The sequence below is a fragment of the Ovis aries genome, chromosome 1, assembly GCF_016772045.2.
Source record: "Ovis aries strain OAR_USU_Benz2616 breed Rambouillet chromosome 1, ARS-UI_Ramb_v3.0, whole genome shotgun sequence".
In the NCBI taxonomy this organism is placed as follows: Eukaryota; Metazoa; Chordata; class Mammalia; order Artiodactyla; family Bovidae; genus Ovis; species Ovis aries.
In genome coordinates this window covers 50,879,788-50,907,585 of record NC_056054.1, presented here as the reverse complement: position 1 = coordinate 50,907,585, position 27,798 = coordinate 50,879,788, and the positions used below count along the sequence as shown (strand labels likewise).

The 27,798-nt window shown below is 39.3% G+C and overlaps 1 protein-coding gene across 1 annotated transcript in view; it reads left to right on the top strand.

Moving 5' to 3' along the window:
- ERICH3 (glutamate rich 3) overlaps nt 1-27,798 on the top strand; it is a 126,881-nt gene that overhangs the window by 21,453 nt on the left and 77,630 nt on the right. Inside the window, exons 2-6 of the mRNA XM_012173877.4 lie at nt 12,111-12,204; nt 14,766-14,891; nt 19,287-19,358; nt 20,967-21,095; nt 26,322-26,480. Of these exons, the coding sequence (XP_012029267.3) occupies nt 12,111-12,204; nt 14,766-14,891; nt 19,287-19,358; nt 20,967-21,095; nt 26,322-26,480 (580 nt within the window). The remainder of the gene's footprint in view (nt 1-12,110; nt 12,205-14,765; nt 14,892-19,286; nt 19,359-20,966; nt 21,096-26,321; nt 26,481-27,798) is intronic.

Sequence of the window (27,798 nt, the reverse complement as noted above, 5' to 3'; positions counted from 1 at the left end):
GGTAATTTGAATGAGAGTTACATAGACAATTTCAGATTAAGGGAAAAAGGAGGCTTCCCAAATATAATCATTTATGACATCAAGGAGTGGCAATATACTACTTGCAATACTTTGTATCCTAACTTGGATCAGTGGATTAAAGCAAATAGGATATTAATGAAATAGAGGAGACAATTACCTCCATACTGGATTTTAGAAAATATTCCCCACTCTTGAAATTTACCTCTTTGACTTGGGTTTCTGGTTTCTATACAAATGGAATAACATGAAGGGTTTTCAGATCCTTCCTCTCTAAAATACTAGTTCTATGACTTCTTAACTCAAAATGGGTATTTACAACTAGAAGGAATTTGAAGAGGTACAAAAAGCAAAAATATTTGTGTATTCAAAAAGTAGTTTCCATTGTACCATGTAACCAGAGCACTAGGTCTTATTGAGCAGGACAAAGTTAATGCTATCATGGAGTTTTAATACAGAAAAAGGACAATTAAGGACTCTGGCTTTCTCACTTCAAAAAAATACTGTTTAGATTTATGGAACCCATTCCTGAGAGGATAGCGATTAGCCACTTTTTGAGGAACAAATAGGGATAAGTAGATTTTGAGCATAGCCTCCTTAAGGATTTTCCTGCCGATGTACATGTGTACTTAGTCACTCAATCGTGTCTGACTCTTTGCAACCCCATGATCTGTAGCCTGCCAGGCTCCTCTGTCCATGGGATTCTCCAGGAAAGAATACTGGAGTGGCTAGTACCCATTCCCTTCTCCAGGGGATCTTTCTGACCCAGGGATTGAACCCAGGTCTCCTGCATTGCAGGCAGATTCTTTATCATCTGAGCCACCAAGGAAGCTGTTCCTGCCAATGGGGAAAGTTACATATGGGAACAAAGTACTCATGTTGGAAGTTTTTAAGGAGTAATTAGATTTAACCCATGTAGTATTATTTCAGTTTGGGTTTAAAGTGATGATGAGAGGGGATAAGTATAACCATTGGTAACTTCTAACATTCATTGAGCATTTTCTATGTACTGGGTAAATGCTATGTAAAGATTGAATGATCTGATGCTCTGAGTTTCTGAAATAATATTATTACTATTTCCATTATTTAACCATTGCCTGTGGTGTTGGAAAAGACTCTTGAGAGTCCTTTGGACTGCAAGGAGATCCAACCAGTCAATCCTAAAGGAAATCGGTCCTGAATATTCATTGGAAGGACTGATGCTGAAGCTGAAGCTCCAATACTTTGGCTACCTCATGTGAAGAATTGACTCATTGGAAAAGACCCTGGTCTGGGAAAGATTGAAGGCAGGAGAAGGGGATGGCAGAGGATGAGATGGTTGGATGGCATCACCACTTGACGGACATGAGTTTGAGCAAGCTCTGGGAGTGGGTGATGGACAGGGAAGCTTGGTGTGCTGCAGTCCATGGGGTTGCAAAGAGTCAGACACGACTGAGGGACTGAACTGAACTGTACTGTAACCCTTGCCTCTGAATGCTAGTCTAGTAAGGTTCAAACTCAGGAAACCAGACTAGAGAGGTCAGACTCTCAACTACCTACTGTACTCTGCCTCCTTAAGATACAACAGGAAGAATTTGGTGTTAAAAGGAGGGTTAGGGTAATCTGGTCGTACCGTTTCCCTGTTAAAACTCTTCACTGCCATCACAAAACCATCCAGTCCAGGGAGTGTGGGGCACACCATCTTACAGGCCCTTCCTTTGATTTTTAAACAATTTTCTTTTTACTGAGCTAACATATCCTCCCTGAACTTTCACTCATCACCTGTCACAGTCCTGCCTTCTTAGCACCTTTTACAGGCTGACTGAGTTCACTTACTGACACCCTACATGCCTTTCCTTCTCCGGGCTGAGCTCCGTGGGGGCAGTTGTACCTCATAGAGCACAGTTCAGTTTAGTGATTGAAGCACAACAGCCCATTGTTTGATTTCAGAGTATGCCTTTTAACTAGTTGTGAGCTGCTGCTGCTACTGCTGCCAAGTCGCTTCAGTCGTGTCTGACTCTGTGCGGCCCCATAGACAGCAGCCCACCAGGCTCCCCCAGCCCTGGGATTCTCCAGGCAAGATCACTAGAGTGGGTTGCCATTTCCTTCTCCAATGCAAGAAAGTGAAAAGTGAAAGGGAAGTCGCTCAGTCGTGTCCGACTCCTAGCGACCCCATGGACTGCAGCCTACCAGGCTCCTCCGTCCGTGGGATTTTCCAGGCAAGAGTACTGGAGTGCGTTGCCATTGCCTTCTCCAGTTGTGAGCTAATTGTCTATAATGACTACTCTACATCTCAGTTTATTCATCTATGAAGAGGGAGGATAATAGTACTTTGCAGGATTATTTTGAGAGTTAAAATATACAGTATGTGTTATACAGAGAGTTTGAGCTTCCCAGATGGCTCGGTGGTAAAGAATTTACCTGCCAATACCAGAGACACAGGAGATGTGGGTTAGATCCCTGGGTCTGGAAGATCCTCTGGAGGAAGATATGGCAACTTACTCCAGGATTCTTGCCTGGATCATCCCATGGACAGAGGAACCTGGAGGGTACAATCCATAGGGTCACAAAGAGTGACTAAGCAACAACAACTAATATAGAGAATTTACTGCGTACTACAAAAAAGGAAATGATTAATAAATGCTAGTGATAAAAATTATTGGTTTCTAGAACTTTCCTGTTGGTCACCTTTCCTCCAAACAGCCTAGTCCTCTCCCTTAGTTTGGATATTATTCTTCTATTAATGAATATTTTTGAAGTGGCCACAATTGTTTTGTTATTAAAAGATAAAAAATTCTTAAGTCTCCAGAGAAGAGCTTGGTGGCTCAAGTCAGTTCTTATAGACAATTAGCAACCTTAGTGTGTCTCAGCCCTGCTGACTCCCCATGACCTGTTTTTCTCTTGCCTCATCTGTGAACACTGCAAAAACTATCTTGCCAGCAGTCAGCATAGTTTGGAAACTAGCTTTGTTTTTACTAGTCACTCCACACTATTAATATTAAGACCATAAATAAAATAACTTGATGGATCACATCTGGATGCCTAATTAGAATAAACTGAGAGAAATTGTAAATCAATATTTAGCATAATTGCTGAAGTATGGCAGATTTGGATGCAAATAAAAAATGAAGAATGTAATACAAAATCATTTATATGATATTAGTCCAATCACCCTCTATAAAGGGGCAGGCAGCAGAAACTCATGGTTTAATTTTAGTTGGCAGAGTTTTCTTATAAAGGGTTGGAAAACAATTGACCTTTTGTCAATTGCTCTTCTGCCCTGGTCTTTCTTCAAGTTTCCTCAAAAGGTTTTTTTTTCCTTGCCTCCCTGGGAACTTTTCTAATGTAACTTTGAAGCACACCACAAAGGCACTTATTTGACAAAACCAAAACAACAACACTAACACTGTCAGTGATGTGTGCTCATCCACACTGAGCATTCTGCATTAAAAAAGAGCATGTAAAACATGCTCTTCAATCTCTTTTGTTGTAGATTGTTTTCCATTCTTACCCTGAAGCAGAAGAAATGTTATGATTCTTCCACATGATTTTTTAAAGGTTATACATTGATGAATTGGACTAATATATTTGATTTCTATTAACTGATTGGCCATTCAGCCAGTTTGGGATAGGTATTTACAGTGGACCTGGCTCTATACTACAACAGATGAGAAGTGTACAGGGAAGAATCTTGTAAGAATCTAAATGGAGTGATTAAACATGGATGAAAGAAATTCTGGTGGAAGGCAAGACAAAGACCATAGGAAAGGGATAGGAACAATTTTGTGGGAACTCCTGAGACATTCTGCATTTTCTTTGTGAGGACATGGATCTGAGTGTACTAATGAATCACGCCCACTTTTGGAACCTCAGTTTCCTAAATATAAAATGAGGGAGTTGACCAGACCTTTTCACATATGAATTTCTGTAATCCAGTGATGTAATATGCTGTACTAAGTCACTTCAGTCATGTCTGACTCTTTGCAACCCTATGGACTATCACCTGTCAGGCTCCTCTGTCCATGGGATTTTCCAGGCAAGAAATGCTGGAGTGGGATGCCATGCCCTCCTCCAGAGGGTCTTCCTGACCCAGGGTTCAAGCCCGTGTCTCTTATGTCTTCTGCATTGGCAGGTGGGTTCTTTACCACTAGCACCACCTGGGAAGGGCTCCAGGTAAGTCTGCTTCCAGACCCATAAGCATAGATCATCTCCTTCAGGAAGCAGTCCCAGCATTTTACTTCATGGTGACAATAATTGTAAAGGGAAGAAGATTGAATTCTCCAGGGCCAGACATCTTTTAAGGGGTAGAGTTATTACTTGACCTCAAGCCTTCTGGCTCCCAATCTCTTCCTTTTTTTTAAAATCTCATTAAATTTACTTTGGGTAGGAAGTGTTATAAATGCATTTGCCTAAAGTAATTGCAGGAAAATCATTGCACCTCTTAGGAGTTAAGGGGTCAGGTCACATATTTCTTGAATTTCCTACTCTTAAATAACAAACTTGCAATTTTTAATGATAGAAAGCTTTTTCTAGTTATTAGTGCTGCCTTCAAATATTTTATTTGGGGGAGTTGTTTCCATCTAGATATTATTAACTTTCTTGGATAAGACTCTTACTGTGATTCAAAATCTTTGATTTGGTTGGCTGGCTTGAGTGTGATGAGTTTCTTCATGCAGTGGGAGTTCAGTGGATTCTTGCAAATTTTTTTCTGATGGACAGAAGAGAGACATTTAGATTGGTGCACTGTGCTCCATTCTTCATGAACTGTAACATGAAGGCAATCAAGCCATAATATCCTGTGGTTTGTTTAACTTGCTTTTCCAGTATAAGCGCTTGGTATGTGAGTTGAGGAAACATTTTATCTGGCTGAAAGCCTGCTTTGGTAGTGGAGATTTGATATAGGCCCCCCTTGGACACCATCAAACTCTACAAATTGCAGATTTAGTGACCTCTGAAATGCAAAGCACTTCTTGATTAGGCTTCTCATCCTTAATAATAAAACTGCGCTCATTCACCTAAGTCTCACTTGATTCTGTTGAGCATACAATGATGTAATCAGTTTTTCCAGATTGGTAGATGAGTTGAATCTTTCCATTTGCAGCAATGTAAAGAGACATCTTGCATAAAATTTCCTGATTGAAATGCTGCTGAAAAATGTCAGTGTATTTGTTGGAGTCCTTATGTTTTTTTGTTATTGTTGTTAGGGGTAGGAGAAAGTTGAATAGGAATATGAGGCCACTTGGTCAAATAGTAAATACAAAAGATCAATATCTGGATTAAAAGTATATGAAACATATTTCTATATTTTTGCTCATATAATTAATCATTTTATTTATCCCATGTTATATATCTTGCTACTTATTTTTAAATTTAGTCAGTGGTGTGCTGATAAACTGGCTTTTCAGAAAGAAAAAAAGAGACTTGACTTGCACTGTTTGCCAATTTCTGTGCTGTAAATACTCCTGGCAATCTTGATTCCAGCTTGTGCATCATCCAGCCCAGTATTTTGCATGATGTACTCTGCATATAAATTAAATAAGCAGGGTGACAATATACAATACTGTTAGACTCTTTTCCCAATTTGGAACAAGTTGTTTCATGTCCGGTTCTAACTGTTTCTTCTTGGCACACATACAGGTTTCTCAGAAGAAAGGTAAGATGATCTGATATTGCCATCTCTTTAAGAATTTTCCATAGTTTATTGTGATCCACACAGTCAGAGGCTTTAGCATAGTCAATGAAGCAGATGTTTTTCTGGAACTCCCTTGCTTTTTCCATGATCCAACAAATGTTGGCAATTTGATCTCTGGTTTCTCTGCCTCTTCGAAACCCAGCTTGTACATCTGGAATTTCTTGGTTAATATACTGCTGAACCCTAGCTTGAAGGATTTTGTGCATAACCATGCTAGGTCACCATGCTGTGTGTTAGATTCCCAGAACTTACTTACCTTATAATCAGAAGTTTGTACCTTTAATCAACCTCTTCCATTTCTCCCACCCCTGAGTCCCTGGCAGTCACCCTTCTGTTGTGTTTCTATGTTTGGTTTTTTAGATTCCATATGTAAGTGAGATCATGCAGTGTTTCTTTTTCACATTCTGGCTTATTTCATTTGACTATCTTCAAGGTCCATTTGTGTCATAAATGACAGGATTTTCTCATTTTTTTACGGTTGAAAATATTCAAGTGTGTGTGCATGTACTACATTTTCTTTATCCATTTTTCTATTGATGGATACTTGTTTCCATGTCTTGATTATTATGAATAATGCTCCAAGTGAACACGGACGTACAGATACCTTTTTGAGGTAGTGATTTTTATTTTCTCTATATATGCACCCAAGTGTGGGATGCTGGATCATATGGGAGTTCTGTTTTTTAATTTTACGAGAAACCTCCATACTGTTTTCCACAGTGGCCGCACTAATTTAAATTCCCACCAACAGTGCACACAGATTTCCTTTGCTCCACATCCTTGGCAAAACATGTTATCTCTTGTCTTTTTGATAATAATCATTTTAACAGGTGTGAGATAATATTTCAGTGTGTTTTTGATTTGCATTTCCCTGGTGGCTAATGATGCTGAGCACCTCTTCATGTTCCTGTTGACCATTTATAAATCTTTGGGAAAATATCTATTCAGGTGTTTTTCCCATTTTCTAATCTGTGTTTTGTGTTTTCTAATTTTTTTTGCTTTTGCTATTGAGTTGTATGAATTCTTTATATAATTTTGATAGTAACCCCTTATCAGATACATATGGTGTGAAAATATTTTCTCCTGAAGGGGCTTTTAAAGGTGATTCTCATGAGGACTCAAAGAAAAGGGAGCAGGAGAGGAAGCATCCGTCTTCCTACACAACACATCACAGTAGAGAACACTGGTAGAAATACAGATGGTAATGGCCATTCTGATGGAGTCTCAGACGGAAATGAGGAATATGTCATTGGAAACTGAAGGAAAGGTGATCCTTGTTGTAAAGTAGCAAAGAACTTGACTGAATTGTGTGACTGTTCGAGTGTTTTGTGCAAGGCAGAATCATCAAGGCATGGGGAGGTTAAGTCATGTGCTCCCAGCTGTGGAGCCAGGAATGGTAAAACCAGATTGGACTGAAGCTGCAGTCTTCACCACTATATCCCTCTCCCTCCCTACATCCCTCCCTCTGCAGAAGTAGATATTGTGGGGACTGGCATGCTGGGAGTAGGTGTTGGAGTTCCAGAGATCCCTCTATCAGTGTGGTCCCAGGATACCTTACTCTCGTTATGTTTTCTTTGGACTAACTCACCTTAAGCAATAATCCTGTTTTGGAGCTTTTCCATTTTAGGAAGATGGAAGAGCTGTAACAGAAACTGCTCACATTCCAGAGGCCTGGAAGCAGACAAGTGGGCCTATGTATGTGAAAGTGTAATCTGCAGAATGGGACAGAGATTCCACGCTCCTTCCCCAGCTGAGGGCATGGTGTCTGACATGGGGACACTCAGTAACTATTTGTGAAAGAATTAGCCTATGACATGGGAAGAAATCAAGCGTGTGCACACACACACACACACACACAGACAAATGCATAGCCCCCCATTGGAGCTCCATGAGTACAGTGTCTGTGCCATCTCTGGGTCCCTGGGGCTGTACAGAATGCCCTGAAAATAGTCAATGCTCAGTAAATGGTCTGTGATGCATATTATCGTGACTTTCCTTTTAGTCTGGGTTTCTATGGGATAGACTCTCTAAGGGGCAGATGGAGGGATTGATAAGAACTGACCTTTTTAGTTCAGAGCCCTTATTATATCATCTACATGGTGGGAGGCAGGAGTCAAGCGTTGAAGGGTCAAATGTTGAAAGGCTGCAGCTGGGAAGGCCGCTCTCTCTGTGACTCAGCAGCTGCTCCTTAATACTCAGGCATCACAGGAATGGGGAGGTGCAGACTGAAGGAGGGGAAACAGGAACCATCATAGAGTTGCTTTGTTTCCTGGGGAACAGTTTTCCCAGTACATTGAGCCAGAAAGTGGGTTGTTCCCCATCCAGTGTACTGGGGTTGTGTACAGAGTCTTGTCCATCATGTAAGGAAGCCAACAGGTTGGTTTGGCCAGTTAGTTATGGGCCTCTGTGTAAACAGTATGGCGTGTGAGTGATGTGGTCACAGTAGCCAGGTGGTCACTGTGACCAACACAGCTGTTGATCTTACGGATAGGAGCAGGAGAGGATCACAGGGCTGATGTGGGTGACCAGGAAGTCCAGCTCTGATGGATGCCGACAGTAACTTACAAGAGAATGGAATATTCAAGATGCAGCGCAATCCCAGCCCAGGCGAGGTGACCTCATCTGGTCCAGGGTTGTGCTGGGTGCAAGGAAGCAATGTGTGTGTGTGTTGGGGAGGAGGAACAGTGGCAGTGAGTGGAGAGAACAAAGGCAGAAAGATCGGAAGAGCTCTACTAAATCTAAGTGTGGCTGTAATTGTAAATCTTGTAATTGAATACATGCAAAAGGAAGCTGCAAATCATACCAAGACCTGTGAAGAGAAACAGTGGAAACGATGAGACAGATCATGGCTGTGACTGAGCCATGGGATTGCTACCCTCTCCCTGTGAAGGGGGCTTGATGGTCACAATGAGGGTGACATTTATATGTTGACTGTAGAAATGTTTGCATTATTTGCTGTCTCTGTTCAGTCTGTTGTACAGAATACCACAAACTGGTATTATGACAGCATAAACCACAGAAATTTGTTTCTCACAATTCTGGAGGTTGGTAAATTCAAGATCAAGGCACTAGCTGATTTAGTGTCTGGTGAAAATTCACTTCCTGGTTCGTGGATGGCCATTTTGCTGTGTCCTCACGTGGTGGAAGGGACACGGGAGCTCTCTGGGGCCTCTTTTATACAGTATTAATCTCATTCATAAGAACTCACCCTCATGACCTAGCCACCTCCCAAAGGGCCCCCCTCCTAATACCATCATGTGGGGGAATAGGATTTCAACCTGTGATTTTTTTTCTTTTTTTTCCGGCAGCACCACTGGGCCTGTGGGATTCCAGATCCCTGACCAATGCTCCCTGCAAGTGGAATCTCAGAGTCCTAACCACTGGACTGCTAGGGAGTTCTTCAACCTATGAATTTAGGGGGGAAACATACATTCAATTCATAACAACCATTTTTCTAAATCTGTATATAATCTAGTATAGTTTCTTGTTAGCAAACAATTCATTTATCTAAAATTTCAGTTAAAAAAAATTTAGGCATTGTCTGAAAAAGAAATGACTGAGCCTGGGGGGACCCAGCTGGTTATTATTCATAGTCATGGAAAGAGATACTTTACACATGGCATCCCTACCAGGGGCCCTCAATCTTTCCTAAACAGTAGAAGGTGGGAAAACTGATGTGTACAAAGATTTCAACTTGCCTAGATCTATTGCACTTCTCAGTAAGATTGGAGGGGCCTCACAGACACATACTCATTCAATAGGAGCCTGAGAGAGCAGAATCAGAATGAGATGGTGCCAAAGCTGGCTAAGCTTTCTTATTAAGACCTAAATATTAAAAATGTTTCAAAGTCTAAATGAAAAGAATGGGATATTTTACTGTCAATAGGGAAGTTGAGGTTCACATTATCTTAACATTTTGACCCTGCTACATTTAATCAGGGTTTTAGCACTCATAGTTATTCCAAGACTATTGATTTTTAAAAATGTGAGCCTGAAAAAAAAATGTGAGCCTGAAAAACAGACAAAAGACTATATATGATATCAGTCTAATGATTTATCTTAAGAATCTGTGAACTGTGGAATCATGATTGTTAGGACTGAGAGACACCTGCTCACCTTTCTGAAATGAGTTGCTGAAAAGGTATTCTGAGATTCAGAAAGGGTAAGGGATACAACGTTGACCTTTTGGAGACAGGAAACCTTTGATGAACTATAGGACACCAAGACAGTTCATTTAAAAGATGGTTTCAAAGCATTACCCAGGGCTGGTCTTGTGTGTGCATTACCGAAGCCCTCAGGTTGTCTTTTCACGTAAACCCAGTGAAATAATGGTTTCCGCAGTTGTTCATACATCTGCAACTCTCATGTGGCACCTTGGCTTCTGAGCTTTGTAAATGCTTTTCACTCTCTTTTGTGGACGAAATCAAACTTTCCATACTATTCAACAGCATGGAACTTTCCTGAGGGGGGCATTAAGGAGAAGAGACAGGAAAAGGTCACCAATACCATCTCCATGTAATGAAGGCAGTGCAAATAGCTAAATAAAATTGTTGCTCATGACATTTACTTCATTCTATGATATGTGTCCCTGCTCTGGTCTCAGAATAAGTTTAAGTTAAGGATCAGCTGTTCATTAAACATATAGATTATTAATCTTTATGGCAGGTAATAGGGCATGCATTGTTTAGGACAGCTTTATGTTAGGGCTGTGTTTAGACTTATGTGTTTTCCTTCACTCCCTATGTCTCTCTATGTCTATACACACAGTCATATTTATGTGTATGTATGTATATTTGTGTGCACATTCGTGCATATATGTACATGTATAGTGTATCTGCTTTTGTAAGAAAACAGTTAAGGAAGGATAGGTTAAAACTTAGAAAACATAGTTTCAAACTTTGATTAATACCCTTATTTTGACTATCTACCAAGGTGTAGCACATGACCAGGGAACCAATTTGTTCTCTCTCAAGTGAAAAATCCTAAAAATCAACTGTAATTCTATGAATTTCCCTTTTTTTGATTCTGGATGTGGAATTAATGAAATTGTCGAGCTATATATGTGGAAGTTAACACTTCTAAATTGCTGAGCTTGAGCTAGTCAGAAACTTATACCAATAAGAATGTGTCACAAACAAAATTGTACCTTCATGTGTTGAACGCATCATTATTTAGATGTGTTCAACGTAATAAATAGCATCAGTAAGGATACCGAAAATAACATGCCACCCTGGTCTTCACATCTAGCAGAGGTATTTAATGAGGTTATTGGAAGCATATGACCACCTCAAGCTGGACCTGGGTAATCAGAGGCTCCTCATCCCCCACTCCCTGTCCATGGAATGTACACCCCAGACTTGAGAGAGCAATGTGTTGTTGAGACCACTGGGACCCTGTACATGACTGAACCCAGTTAAGGCCTCTATATAAGCTTTTAAGATTCTGGTGGGCAGGTGTGGAGAGATACTCATCTTGCAACCGCCCAAGACAAGCCTCTTAAGGAAGGTCTTAGTTGCCTGGTGGCATGTGGATCCATGTGGACCAGGGATCAGGCCCACTGGCAGGCGGACTCCCCACCACCGGACTACTGTGGAAGTTCTAAGAAGACTTTCTTGACAAGAGGAGTTGCTGATCTTCTTCTCTGTGTCCCCATGGTTTTTTTTTTTTTTTTTTTCTGTTATTGGATTTTTCACAACCAATTTAATAGTTCACATCTGATTTCCATACTTGTCCATGAGATAAAATGGCATTAAACTGTCTCCCAGTTCTTATCATCAAACCTAGAAAACAATACGTGCTTGTTGTTGTTCAGTCACTCAGTCGTGTCCGACTTTTTGCGAGCCCATGGACTACAGCATACTAGGTTTCCCTGTGCATCACCATCTCCCAGAGCTTGCTCAAACTCATGTCCACTGAGTCGGTGATGCCATTCAATCATCTCATCCTCTGTCATCCCCTTCTCCTCCTGCCTTCAATCTTTCCCAGCATCAGGGTCTTCTCTAATGAGTTGGCTCTTTGTATCTGGTGGCCAAAGTATTGGAGGTTCTGTTTCAGTATCAGTCCTTCCAATGAATGTTCAGGACTGATTTCCTTTAGGATGGACTGGTTTGATCTCCTTGCTATCCTAGGGACTCTCAAGAGTCTTCTCCAACTGGAGTGGGTTGCCATGTCCTCCTCCAGGGGATATTCCCAACCCAAGAACTGAACCCAGGTCTTCCAAATTGCTGGCTGATTCTTTACCATCTGAGCCACCAGGGAAGCCCCAATAGGTGCTTAATACCTGCTTATTAAACACATACACGAATGACTGGTTGGCTGGATGAGTGAAAGATAATGCACACTTTGGGGATGAGAGTCAAGAATTCCTTGGTTATCAAGTAACACTTCATAAAACCTTAATGGTTTCATTTTTCTGTTCCAGATTACTTGCTGCATATAATAGTCTCACAGATAAACACCTGGCTGGATATTTTAACAATACAAGGATAAGGCGGCATCTCTTAAGATCAGGGCTGGTAAGATTCGGTTTGTTTCTACCTGCCCTCTTGTTTCATTAAGTCCAATATTTCCCTATCTTTTCTAGTTTCCTCTTTGAACTTAACAATGACATCTTTTCCCTTCCCTCATTTTAGAACAATTACTTCCTTTCCAAAGCTCTGATTTATCTATTTGAGTCTATCTTTCAAAAGATAAGAAGAGAGGTCAGGATGGCTGCTAAGGCAACTTATAAATTATTAAGGAAAATCCCTGTTATTTTCCAACAACATATTTCATTTGTTTATTCACTCATTTATTCAGCACATATTTATTGAACATATTGTATAAACCAGGTACTATTAGGGAGTTAGTATAGAGAAGTCTTTACTGTCTTCAGGAAAATATATTGTTTTTAATAATCACAGAATATGACGTGGAAGATATGAACAGTTTAAAATTTTCCTTTAAATTTTTAAAATCTCTTTCATTCATGTGACAGTTTATTGATACATTAGTGTCTTTCATTAGCTCCAAAACTACCATTTCCAGAAAATTTCCACTTCTCTAAATGTCTATAATGTGAAAACCTTTAAAAAATACTATAGCTTTCCATTCAAAGTAAGGGGTGTGGTTATAAAAAGTGTGACTAACGATTTTAGCTGTTTACTTTCTTAAAACACAGTGAGTTTCCTTAACTCTTGTTGCCATGGTGTTGAAAGGATATGCAGCGCATTTCTAATTATTGTTTATATGCTTGGTGCTCTGTCTGGGTAGATCTCAGAGAGTTTGCTTTTTGTCTCCTGGGGCTTTGTTATCAGATAGACCTGGCTGAAACCTGGCTCTGCCATTTACAAGACAAAATCTTCAGCAAAACACTCAAGTTTCTCAGCTCCGAAGTGTTCAGTTGAAGAAAGATAATGAAGATAATGATACCCAGCACTCAGAGTTGTGACAATCAGAGATGTAGAAGAAATGGTGGTTGTAATTACTGCGGTTGCTATTAACACTGCATTTTTGGATAACAGTCCGTGAGCTTCCTATGAAATGGGAAGGACTTTGTATTTCTTATCAACATCATTAACAAGCACTTATTGAATACCAATTATATACATGGCAACTCAAACAGCAAAGACACAGCCCTTTCTCTAGAGCAGTCGTGCAAATGCAGTCCCTGAATCGGGAGTGTTCAGCATCATCTGGGAACTTGTTAGGGCACCACTCCAGATCTGCTTCCCTGATGGCTCAGATGGTAAGGAATCCACCTGCTAATGGAGGATGCACAGGTTTGATCAGGGAAGACCCCCTGGAGAAGGAGATGGCAACCCACCTCTGTATTCTTGCCTGGGAAATCCCATGGACAGAGGATGCTGGTGGGCCACAGTCCATGTGGTTACAAAGGGTCAGCAACAAAACAACACTCCAGATCTGCTAAGTCAGAAACTGGAGGAGGCCCCATCAGTGTTTTTTAGCTTGTCTTCCAGGTGATTCTTCATCTGAAGTTTAAGAACTTCTGCCCTATAGGAGCTTCCGGTCTAATTGGGGAGAAATAACAACGTTATTTGCTGAGGGAGGGGCAGTACAGGAAGTTCTCAACAATTTTTCCTGATTGGATAAACAGGACATGGTATCCCATGGACAACACATTTCAAGGTCTGTAACTGATTTATTCACAATTCCAAGCACACTTTCTATAACCACACCCCTTTTTTCCATTAGAAAATACATTCATGAAAAAGATGATCAATAACCAATCACTTGTAGCACAATTCTAGTTGATCTCAATACTCCAATATGTTGCAACAACAGTGCTAAAAACCTAGTTATCAGTTAAGAAATAGGTGGACTTGAATTAGATGTGAAGAGAAGAGCAGTATTTAAATAAGGGAAAAGGAAGAAGATGAACATTCTAGGAAGTATAACATCCTCAGCTTAGGGAAGACATTAAAAATAGAACAAATATACCCATAGCACTTAGGAAGGAATAAAATAAAAATCAGAAACTATCACTCCTGGGACTTGAAATGATGTCTCTGGAAACCCAGCTGGGATACTTTGTATCTGTAGTACCATATAATCTGAAAATATCTGAATCACAGCAAATTAAATTACATTCTGGGCTGGAGAGTAGAAGAAGAAAAGCAGTGTGAAAACAAAGTAATGAAACCAATTATTTTAAAAACAAATTGATGAGATCCTCTGTAGCTTACATGTTTTGCCCTTCAAAGTATTTCCTGTGAGATCATCAGTCTTGTGATCACTGCTCCTATTCATTGTTTCAAGGTAGCACTCCCCCTTCTTCCCCAATGTGTTAAAAAAAAAAAATGAAAGGAACACCTGGGTTCTATCAAGGGAAAATTGTTACACTAATGAAAACCTTGTTTTAAACATCAAGTGTACCACCTGTATGTGTTTTCCCAATGATGAGTTTATGAGACCGCCTTTTGCTTTTTTTACCCCCTTATGAAACATTCATTAGAAGTGAACCATAGTACTATACTCTAGGCTTTAAAGATGCTGCCTATTTCTCTTTCTGATTGACTGACTGTCCATCTATTTCTCTGCTTTGTGTTTCTATGTATGTTTTATTTATTTATGACAGATCACAAGAAATGGAAGAATACTTTCTGAAAAGGAATACAAACTAAACATCATGAAGAAGGATCACCAAAAATATATCCGGGAGTGCTTAGCCCAGGCTATTTTCCATAAGGTTCTTGATATGGAGGTACAAATATTAACTATTTCCTTCACAACTGATACTTTCTAGTAAGAAAATTAATACTTTCTGTACCCAGAAGCAGGGGGAATTCTTCCTGTATTTCATTAAAAATGAATGAAACAAGGTGACTTGAGAAATACTGTATATCTCTCTAGGTAGTGAGAGGAGGCAAGACACCAAAGTAAGCATTTCTTCATTTCAGTTAGGGAAAAATATGGACATCGTTGTATAATTTGTGATATTTAACTTAACAAATGTAGATTTTTAGTCCATAATGGCTACTTTAAAACATACCAGTCCTCACCATCTGTACCTCAATTTCCATTTGCTAAAAAAAAAAGTGACATCTGTTTAAATATCAGTAATTCCACTGCCATGAATTATTTCAGATTTGTTATTCTTTGAAGGCTCCGAAGCTCAGCCGTATGCTAAATTTCAAGGAACAGGCATTGGAACATCTGCCGTCCCTCCTTCTTTAGGCTACATTGGTCAGCATAGATTCACAACCCAAGCATCAACAACTTTTTTTTTCCACTCTGACATGGCATTTTTAGAAGGATATCTAGCTAATTTGATAAATCATTTTAGCCTTGCTCCATGGAACTTGTAGTTTCAAGCATCAACATCGTTTTAATGTCTGTGGAAAAGCATATCACTTCTCTGCTTGACCAAGTAGCAGTAAATCAGAAAACTTGGCTCATGAAACCATCAACCTGTGGGTGCACTATACAATTATGAGTAACTGTAGATTCAAGAGTAAACCAGTACTAAGTGTGAAGTGAAGTGAAGTGAAGTTTCTCAGTCGTGTCCGACTCTTAGGGACCCCATGGACTATAGCCTGCCAGGCTCCTTCATCCATGGGATTTTCTAGGCAAGAGTACTGGAGTGGGTGTAGTGTCACTGAAAATATTTATTAGCATGCTGCTACTAAAGTGAGCAAGTGCTATGCTCACTTCAGATATGTATGATTTGTTCATTTAGGAATTCATTTTGTGATTTATGGGCTTCCCTGGTGGCTCAGGCAGTAAAGAATCTGCCTGCAGTGTAGGAGACCAGGGTTCAAACCCTGGGTCAGGAAGATCCCCTGGTGAAAGGAATGGATACCCACTCCAGTATTCTTGCCTAGAGAATTACATGGACAGAGGAGCCTGGCAGGCTATAGTCCATGGGGTTGCAGAATCAGATATGACTGAGCGACCAAGTTATGGCTGAGTCACTTTGTGACTTATATCATGTGCATGAATTATATAGAATCATTGTTCATGGCTCCCAAATTCACTTCCTTGTAAAAGTATTAGTTGGAATTCTACAACTAATGTTGAAAAAATAGTACAGTGTAAAATTAACCTGTACATAGTTTCAAACTTAATCAATAGGGACCAAGTTCTATATTAGTCTTGATCCTTGAACTTGGTTTTCTAAAGTTTCATATAATGCACACATCATAACTATTAAATGTGCAATTATTAAAGTCTTTGTGTATTCTTAAAGTTTGAAATAAATAGTTCAGATAAATGTTAATGCATAATATATAATTTTATATTATACACAATATATTAATATAATTAAAAATAAAATATTCAGTATTTCTAAATTGTCACCTTTGTCTCACATTTAGTTTATGCCAATACTGTTTACTAATGTTGTTTTAATATTCATATATTCATTCATGCAAGAAAAGTTAATTGCAAGCTTACCATGTACCAGTATGGGGTTACATGATGTAGCTGCGAGAGAAAATTTTTTAAAAAATGCTGTAGAAAGTGATCACATGCTAGATGAGAGGAACAAAGAGATTGAGCCCGAAAAGCAGGGGATGATGACTTGCCTCTGTGAGAGTAGGAAGAAGCTGAACAGAGGTCCTGCCATTTGAACTGAGCCTAGAGGACTGAATGCAGCTTGACATGAAAAGATCTAAGCAAAGCAGGTGTGAAGTTGCAGAGGTGTGAGGGGACATTGTGGGTGGAAAAGAAAGCTCACTGAGGCCAGACTGCACTGTGAGTTGGCTGAAAGAGCGGCAGCAAGTGACACTCTCTAGTAAGTTTGGGGCCCTGTTTCTTGAGGCCTTCAATTCTCAGCTAGGTTAGGTGTGTAGGTGATGAGGCGATGAAACATTTTTCAGCAGGGGAGTGAAATTAATGAGCAGAGCGGCTTTAGAAAGATGATGTTGCTAAAAATGTGGAAGATGGATTAATGAGCTGGAAAAGATTGGAGGTGGGAGGTCAATTAGGAAGCTGTTGCCAGAGGGTGTGGGCTCACAGCAGTAGTGGAAGTGCCGGGGAGAAGCAGCTGTCCATGGGGATCGGGAAGAGGGAGAGAGAACAGAGAGACCGACTCTGCCTGGACCAGGAGAGGGAGGGAGGCCCCTGAGGCGCCCTGAGCTTTCTAGCATGGTGGTGTGTGCCTCGCAGGAAATTGGGAACAACGACATGGACTAGATAAGAACCTCCAACTGGTGGGAAAACCTGATAGAGCGGTGACCCAAACGCCAGCAGGGTCTTACAAGCTACAGAATGGTTCCGTGGGATGACTACTGGGGAGAAAAGGAAATCCTGTTTGACCTCAAGGGCAAAGACATTGGTAGTCTTGGGGAAGTGGTTTCAGAGATGGTAGAAAGGAGTGGGGCTTCCTGGGTGGCTCAGTGAGTGAAGAATCCTCTTGCAATGCAGGAGACATTGGTTTGATCCCTGGGTCTGGAAGATCTGGAGGAGGGCATGGCAACCCTCTCCATTGTTCTTGCCTGGAGAACCCCATGGACAGAGGAGCCTGGTGGGCTTCAGGCCACAGGGTTGCAAAGAGTTAGACATGGCTGAGGCGACTGAGCACTCACACACACACACAGAGGAGTGAGGATGGAGAGGGGAACTGCAGTGAGGCGAGAATAAGCGGAAGGTGGAAATGGTTGATAGTGAATCTAATGAAGTTTGGTGATAAGTGGGTGAGATAACAGGAAAGAAAGAGAAGAAAGGCTTTGAGAAGAGGATTGATGATACTTAGAGAGGGAATGATTGAGTCTGCAGGGTCTTAAAGGCAGCAGGAGGGGATCAAGAACAGTTAAAAAACAGTTTTTAAAAGCGACAGTATATCAAACACTCTCAAAGGTGTCTGAATGATTTCAAATTGAATTATAAGCAGATTATTTTTACATGAAATTTATTTCTAAGTTATATAACTAATATACTACTAAAACTTTGGAAAACATAGTGAAGTGGCTCAGTCATGTCTGACTCTTTGCGACCCCATGGACTGTAGCCTACCAGGCTCCTCCGTCCCTGGGATTCTCCAAGCAGGAATGCTGGAGTGGGTTGCTCTTTCCTTCTCCATTGAAAAACATAAGAAAGCATTAAAAAATGAAAAGAGCTGTGCATAATTTCTCCTCTCAGAGATAACTGTTGTTAACAGTCACATTTCTTTTTTGTCTTTTGTCTATTCATATGTAGACATTAATAAACCCATATCATGGTGTGAGAGAAACATGGTTTCTCCAAAAAAAAAAAAAAAAAAAGACAAGCCAGGAAGTTAATGTCAGAAGGAAAGTGAAAATCGCTCAGTCGTGCCAACTCTTTGCAACCCCATGGACTATACAGTCCATGGAATTCTCCAGGGAGTGGGTAGCCTTTCCCTTCTCCAGGGGATCGAATCCAGGTCTCCAGCATTGCAGGCTGATTCTTTACCAGCTGAGCCGCCAGGGAAGCCCAGGACTAGGATTCAAATTATAGTTCTACCATTGACTAGATGTGTGACCTGGGGTAAGTTCATGGTCCTCTGCCTCACTTCCTTCATTTGTAGAACTAGACTGCTTAGCAATTGGCCTTGTTCAAGAAGAGATGATATTTCACAAAGCACTCTCCCAACACTGGGACAGGCACACGATGTGAGCTTGATCAACAAAATTGCATTTTCAAGCAGTTCAGCATTCTACTTTTATCAGCATTACACGCATTTTCCATTTTTAAAGCCAAATCTTTTGGAACCTTATTTTAAAAATTACATTCTGTCCCGTTTATATGGATGTGCCCCAAACTTAAACCATTCTGTTTAAGGTTTATAATGCTTCTGAATTTTTGCTTTGAAGGGGGGAAAAAAAAAACTTTCAGACAGCATCTTTGTTCATAAAACTTTTTTTTATTATTATTTAGATTTTCCCCTAGGTTTAGAAGTGAAATTTATGGGTTATCAGTAGGAGCACTTTTAACTGCCTAATGTATGTTAGGAATTGGCTTTCCAAAGAGTTGTACCAATTTATATTCCCACTTGCACACTTATGCACATGATTCTTCTCCATCTCAGTGACAAGAGGGGTAATTGAGAATACCGTTAGCTAGTGGGGTTATTTTCCTCTCAAAAATTCTTTACTATAATTGATATGATGCTTTCCTTCACTCTTTCCTCTTTGTTTAGCGTTACCATCAGCTTGAAATAAAAAAGAAACTGGAGACCTTAGCTAAGAAGGAGCGAATTCAGAGATTTAAGGTAAGGAGTTCCATAACTATTTTACTTCATAATATTATTTCATGATTTTGAAGGTCAGTGGTACTATTATTGAAGCTCTTTGGGGTCACTTTATTTTGGGGTAACTCATAACTGACATCAAATGGTTCCACCATACTTGAATCTTGGCCACTGTTATTTTGGAAGATCATAACAAAATAGGAGCTACTGTACAAGAGAAATTATATAAGGCACAATTAGTTGAAAGAAAAACTTGAAAATGTCCTCAAGTTTGAAATTTTGCTTCTGTATTTTCTTGATTGATTTGTGATAGAGGCCAAAAGATTTATCATAAGAAGGTAAAAATAGACTGTGATGTTCTCAATGTTATCAAAAATGGAGCATTTTAAGAATTATCCAATGGTACTTTTTCATGTGAATGTGACCTTTGAAAATATATGGTAGGAAAGATCTATATTAGCAAACAAAACATAAGATTTAGAAGTTTTGTGAAGTCATTTAGAAATTCCTGTTTTCTACTTTTGCATTTGATATTTCTTGTTTGCAGTCAACTTAGGGAATGTATAAATTTAAATTAAGACATGAGAGATTCAATTAGGCATGTTTGAAAGGTTTCAGTTTAGGTTGGCAGTTTTACTCAATTTGTTGAGTCATTCAAGCCCACATGTTGTTCTTCATTTTCAGTGTAGTGCTACAAATGTGGGACTTCAGACACATTTCACAAACTGATGAATATTCGTGAAGCTTCTGTGGAATAACTTGCAGTAGGAAACAGTAATTTCCCCTCTTGCTTGATAAACTCAAATCTGTCTATTTTATCTTGGTCAAAACATACTATTGTTATAAAAGTTTTGTTGAATAACAGGCAATAGGTCAGTTTCTCCGGATCAGAAAAGTTGGTGTGGAAAGATTTGTAGTTAAGTCAACTTTGCCAATAGTGTTCTCTGTCAAGGAATGATAGATTCTATAATTTATCTGCTGAAGTGTTGATGGAGAAAATGGTTACTGGAAATGGTCTCTGAAACAGTGTTGTATTCACTCTTGCCTGTATTGCCAGACACACTAACCAGGTACATGGGCATGTTGCAACATTGGCAGAAATTCCTGATAGACACTTTTATTTCCTCCTTGTACAGTTTTTATTCATCACAATTTTCACCTGTAGCTGCACTTGGCAAAAGACTTATATTTTAGGCTCCCCTTATGTCATATGTAACCTTTTGCTTATGGCATTATTTAATTTTTTTAAGACAGAAATGTAATACTTTCTGGTAGTGTCTACTGACCAGAGTAGTGAGGAACATTGTGCTTCTTTAGTGATCTGCTTCAAGCAAATTAATAAACATTATGCTAAAACTAAGGATACATTGCATCTGTGGCTATTACCATGAGCACAGCTATTCCTTTTGGTAAAGCATACTCAATTTCTTGCCTTTCACTACCATACTCAACTCTCTAGTACAGCTGTGGAAACATCTCCTCATTATTATGATGGTCCCTGGATGGAGTACTTTTGAAAAGCACGAGAAAGAACTTCTCTAGTCATATAACACTTCTTCTCTGGCAGGTATTAATTTAACCTAGATGACTAATTATGCATTGATTTGTTAAATCACTTTCTTATTCTAGGGAGAGCACACGAGATGGACTATAGAAAATAATATACCCCTCCTGTCTCCCCGCCCCCCCGTTGGCCCCAAGACTAACCGTGGCCATAGTGTTCTGGTTGATGAAGGGCATTCCAGTCCAGTAACACCGGTGAGTCACATTAATCATGCTGACTTGCACCATGCCAATAATTAATTCATGATTTCTTATAACTCTCAGAAAGAATGCTCTCTGGGTACATGGTTGTATCATCCTTATAGTCTTATATCCATTCAACTCTGTGCCTACTGAATGTCCCACCTTCATCCAATGTCACCACTCTCAAATCCATTTTGTTACTACTAGATTAGTTTTCTTGAAGTGCAGATTATTTGTTACTTATATGCCCAAGTACCTTCACTGGCTCTGTGTTGCCTATAGAGAAATCCAGACTCTTGCAACTGACATTTAAGATTCCAAACCACATGACATCAGTTTAGCTATCTTAATATTTTTCCTCACCATTACCCTTTAGCACCCTGTGTGCGAGTGTGCCAAGTCACTTCAGTTGTGTCTGACTCTTTGTGACCCTATGGACTGTAGTGCAGCACAATTGAGCCGTTGGTTGTTTCATACATGTTCTGTGTTTTCTGACTTCTGGATCCTGTTCTTGCTATTGTCTCTACTCTTACCTTATCTGAAAAGGGTTTTTATGCACACAAATTCAATATGCTACAGAACATGAACCAGATACTTACATCTGAGCTTCTTTTATCAGAAGTATATGTACATAATCTAAAAGAAAAATAATTAAATGCACAAAAATTCTATTTAAAGAAATCACACACCCCTACATTTCATTCTAGTTCAATTCATTTACAACCTAGGGGTGGTATTCGCTTAAAGGAATAGGTAGCTTGAAACAATATAAATACAGGAAGAGATTTGCAAAATATTTGCTGGCAGTTGATGGTTTCAGCTTTCAACAAATAACTTTGATGATGTCTTTATTCTTGCTTTTTGTGGCCTAATATATTTCCTTGTTAGCATGAACATTTTTTGGATTGCATAGTATTTATAGAGGTATTGAAGTGCTTTCACAGATTATTGAAGTAGATTCATCACATATAGTGTTAAGGTTTGACATTTTTCAAAGGTAAATATATTTTGACATTTACCAATGAACAGCTCAAGTTATGAAAAGCAACTGTCTTTCCTTTGTTGTTACCATATTTCCAGGCTTCATTTAAATGTATATGTACACAAACATTCTTTCATTGGGTGGCAGATTCACTAGAATTTCAAAACCTTATCCTGGGTGAAACAAAAGAAATAATCAAGTTCCGTTTTCTATCTTCCCACCTGTTTTAGGGAGAAAAAAACCTTGAAAGGCTTTTTTTTCAATTTTCCAGCTGAACAGCCTCAATAAGTAGTTTATGATACATCCAGGAGATCTTAATGTGGCAGGAGTGAGAAAGTAATTTAAAAATTACAGGAAACACTGACACCAGCACTTTAGCAGCCTTTCTATCTGGTAAGCCAGGATCCCTCACTTGATCACCCCCTGTGGTGCTTCTGCCCTGGAAGGGATACCTATTGTGATCTTGGAATTGTACTTCACATTTTACAGCATTCAAGTCCTTCTTTTTTGTTTTCCTGACTTGCTTACATATCCTCGAAACTTGACTCTTGACCTCTAGGTGCTATTGGGATGAAGATAATCCTTAGGGGATACTGCCATTCATTTTTCTCTTTTAACTTTCTTGAGTGAGTAAAGAAAGCATACAGTGAATAGCTACTGCACTTGATCACTAATTGCACCTGGACTTTCAAAATAGCATGTAGCTTTTAGCTGCACCATGCCATTAAAACTGTGGAGAGTCATTCAAGTAATTTTGTACATGCTTGGAAAATTCACCCCCAGAGATTTTCTTAGAAGAATTAGAAATGCTCAGCTATGCTGAGTAATCACCAGGTAGTGAATTTCAATTCACATTCTGGTACCGTTTTGAAAATGTTAAGCTACAGTGCCATATTTATTCCCAGAAAATACATTATGAACAGTTTAAAGTGTAGCAAATTTAAGGTGGCTTCTGATGTGAACTACAACAGTTTGTAGCTCACAGCTGTTAGTTGAATGGTACAGATTTGTTTTTTAGAGATACATGTAATCAGTTAAACATTTGACTGCCACATTCATCTAACTGAATGCAAATGTGGGGAAGTAACATTTAGAGCACAGCAGCAAATAGATCATGTTTTAGTTTATAGGAACCCGCTTTCCAAATCCTGCGTTCAGTGTATTTTTATTCGGTTGGATTTTTAGACAGGAGTGAATCTTAAGGCATATTTCTTTCACAGAGATCAAAAGAATTCTTTTGGATAATCTGATTCCCTTTCTCAGAAAACATCTAGCTTGATTTCTCTTTGTGGGTTTTAAGACCTTGCACCTTTTGGCTCATAGAGGCTTACGTCCCATTTCTTTAAACTAAATGTTGTTCTAGTCAATCCACTTGGTTTCCTGTCTAGGTTTGTGTGCAGAGACCAAGATAACCACTTTAATGTGAGGATATGCTCCCCATCTTACGTTTCAGGTCCTGTGCTGTCTCTACTTTCTCAGTCATAAAAAGCTCAGACTCCTTTTGGGTCACTGATCTGCTATATTTAGTGTGTGGTCTTCATCCATTCAAGCCACGATGGCATATTTTTGTTGTTCAGTTGCTCAGTCATGTCCAACCCTTTGTGACCCCATGGGCTGGAGCACGCCAGGCATCCCTGTATATTACCATGTGGATATTTCAGCTTGAGAGAAGAGGATAGGGGAAAGTGAAGACACTTTTTTTCTTTCTAAGAGCATGATCTGGAAGTTTCATATATCACTTCTGCTCACATCTCATTGGACAAAACTGAGGCAAACGTCTATATGGAATTGGAAAAGATGCTGGGAAATATAGTTCTTATTTGTTATAGCCATCTTCCCTAATCGGCTTCCTTGGTAGCTCAGCTGGTAAATAATCTGCCTGCAATTCAGGAGTCCCCAGTATGATTCCTAGGTTGGGAAGATCCCCTGGAGAAGGAGTAGGCTACCCACTCCAGTATTTTTGGGCTTCTCTGGTGGATTAGTCAGGAAAGAATTTGCCTGCAATGTCGGAGACCTGGGATCAATCCCTGGGCTGGGAAGATCCCTTGGAGGAGGGCATGGCAATCCACTCCAGTGTTCTTACCTGGAGAATCCCCATGGATTGCAGTCCATGGGGTAGCAGAGTTGGACATGACTGAGTGACTAAGCATAGCACACATATTCCCTAATAAATGTTATATTACATGAAGAAAGGAAAACAGATCTTGATATATATTACTTTTGCTCTCCTTCCCATGTTTGGTTCACAACTGATTCTTCTTACTTGGATGTCCAAATTCACTATCCCTCTTTTCTATTTAACATTATCCTTTATTGCTCATTCATTTGCATAAAATGTAACTACTTCTGTGAAACTTTCACTTTTAATGCTTGTCTCATTGGCTTATTCCAAATAACTTTTAGTTCTAATTTCGTTAGTTCCCAGGTATTTTGTTATTATTCTCTCTTTGATAGTATTTGTGTGGTTCAGTTGACGCTAATTGTCTTGTGTTGCCATTAGATGTTACAAATTACTGTTTCATCTCCTCACAGTGACTAGAGTTGGAATTCAGTAAGCGCTGACTTAACAAAAGCAGAGCTTTGGCAACATATAACATGTTTGTCAAGATGGTACTAAGATCAATTTTTGCTCATGGGAGCAGCCCTATCACCATTTTTTATTTATTTATACAACACTTTTCCAGAGTTGAATATTTGTGGTCACTGTTCTTTAGAGTCAATGTAATAAACCTTTTTTATGAATCATTTACATACTATCTTTCTCACACCCTCTTACCCAAATTTGCATGTATTATTCTTAACAGATTTACCAGTATTTTATTGTAATAGAACAACTGAGTCAAACATTTTGTTTTTTCCATTTTTGAAACATTGCTGATCTTTATGCTAAGGTTACAGTGTTCTGTCTGTGCTCCCAAAGGCACATCTAATGCTCTGAACTGGCACTTTTGGTGTTCTCTGCAGTGCATTCTTGATTAGAAAATGCATCAGTCAGGGTCTCAGCAGGAAACAGATGGCTCACACAAATAGGGTAATTAGGATGAGTTTAATAAAGAAACTATTTAGAAAGATGCGGGCAGGGTTAAGGAAAACCAACTAGGGATGTAAAGCATGCTGGGGTGAACACAGCGGGAAACCACATCATGTAGGGCTAAGGGGAAAGGGAGGTATTGGAGACCAGAACCAGCAGGCGGTTTCTGGAAGAAGACTTCCTGAAGAGCTGTGGACTTTGGTGGAGGGACCCAGTTGGCCCATCGTGACCTTGGCAGAAGGGTCCAGCAGCATTAGGAGCCCAGTCTCCTTCCCTCCTGTCTTTGATCTCTTGCCAGTGTCTTTCACTGGCCAAATCCGACTGGAAACCTGAGGTTAGTTGGTATGGTCCACTAAGAAATGACTCCCAACAGCCAGAGCAGAAAGGAGAAGGCAGAGAAGAGGAGCAAATGGAAACTGTCTAGTTGGAAAACATCTCCGAACATCTACATTTTGATAGTATTTTCCAAAGTTGCCAGTTACCAGTTCTTATTTTTGTTTTCCTAATAGTTCAAGGAAGAGATTGAATAAATGGTAATGCATTGGAGGTAAGCATTCGCCTTCCCTCATTTTGAATCATATTGTCTGCTTTTACTTCAGCACTAGTCTTAAGGCTTAAACCTAGAATGAGTTTATTCTAATCATATGCTCTAGGTCTCTAAAATCGGAACATTATTCAACTTAACATTTAATTGAACAAAGGGCTTCCCAGGTGGCTCAAATGATAAAGAATCTGCCTGCAATGTGGGAGACCTGGGTTCGAACCCTGGGTTGGGAAGATCCCTGGAGAAGGGCGTGGCAACCCACTCCAGTATTCTTGCCTGGAGAATTCCATGGGCAGAGGAGCCTGGTGGGCTACAGTCCATGGGGTCGTAAAGAGTCAGACATGACTGAGCGACTAAAACTTTCATTCTGTGTTTAGCATCAGCTAGGTATTGTAAGTGAGTTTACAGTACGAATAAAATATAGGAACCTAACAGAGAACATCTTTATCTAAAATACTCTACAATTGTGGCATTTAGGTATGTAGAAGACTTCCACACCATATGTTTTAACAAATACATTGGGTCATAAGAGTATGTATAATGGAAGGACATAATTAAAGTTTAATCTGTTCAGTAAAAAGGCACCATTAATTACTCTAGGCAATTTGTTGAGTTATTAATTGGTTCTGGAAACATGTCAAGATACTAATTTAAATGGAATTTTTTCCCCTAATTGTGTAGACATCCCCTCGACCATACACTGCTCCCGGAAATATGCAGCCTCCAATTCGATTACAGCCTCTTCCCAGTAATCCTGCAGTACGAACTGTTCCAAAGATAACTTTGGGATCCAGATCAAAAACCTCATTGCTGGAAGCTGAAACTCCATTTCCCGTTGGGGTAAATGCTTTTTCTTCTCAGTTTTTAAGATGCTAGATTCAATTAATCTGATCAGTGAAATTTATATTCTGTACTTATTAAACACTTGCTCTGTACTTCTGTTTAATTATATTTTACTTTAATTGGAAGACCTATAATTTCTGTGTTATTGGGAAAAATAGTAAGGAATAGACTTGTAATAATAGAAGATGATCTCTCATGAACTTGAAAGGTTGTATAAAAACCAAGAGGATCTTTTTATGGCTAGATATGACTTCTAACAGAATAGACACAGTGTTGACTGCTTCCAAATTTTAAAATGCATGAAACCTAGAAAATGAAAATTTCCAAGAATAGGCTTGCATTTGCATGCTGACTTACTTTACCATCAGTGTATGAAATTGCTTCAAGCTTGACTCTGGAGAAGGTTGGATATAGAAGGAAAAGAATGTCTGTCTTAAAAAAATCCTGAATTAATCACACTCAGAAGCTTGACTATGCTTCTTTTTCAAGGTTATGTCTCAGGTAATTTTCACTTATTTTAAACAAAGCACAGAAAGGAGGTAGGGAAGTCATAAAACATAAGTTACTCTAACAGGGAAGGACAATTGGGACATTTAGTAATTAGAAAAGGTATTGTTTGTATTTCTAAGACCAAGAAGAAACATTTGCCAGCTTAAGAAAGAACCTGTGTTATGAGTACAATTGTAATTATGCTCAAATGGGTGAATTTAGTTCCTGTCATTATTAGGAAACGTAAGACATATGAAATTAAGATGTTTTTACCTAAAGCTGACAGATGACCTTGTCACTAAGAAATTAATTTAAATAAATTATTTTTCATATTAAAAGTATGAATATAACGTCCAAATGATAAATAATATTTTAATCCAACTAATGTGTTTTTTAGCTGGTGAAGCACTTTTCACAAATCTTACTTTAGTTAATTTAATAGTATATTCTTGGAAAGAAGGATAAATTAAAAAGTGGTGGCATTTTGTCTAGGGAATACTACTTAGAGCTGGGCAGAAGTTATTGGGTCATAAGCCAATTCGGTTGACACTTTCTAGGATCTGATCTCCACTTTAAATGTCCAGAGATTTCCCATTTCAAGATAGTGTCCAGGAATGGTCAGGTCCTGAGATATTGTCTCAAGCTAACTAAACTAAGACGTGACAAGCCCATTTTTGTCACTATTGTAAATCAAAATAGGGAATCAAATCATAATCAGGGGCCATTAATTCACCAGATGTCAAATAAATCAAAGCTTGTAGAAACAGTACATTTTCCCCTTGTAGGCAGACCTAGATGGGAAGTCAGAGAACAATGAGAAGGTTGC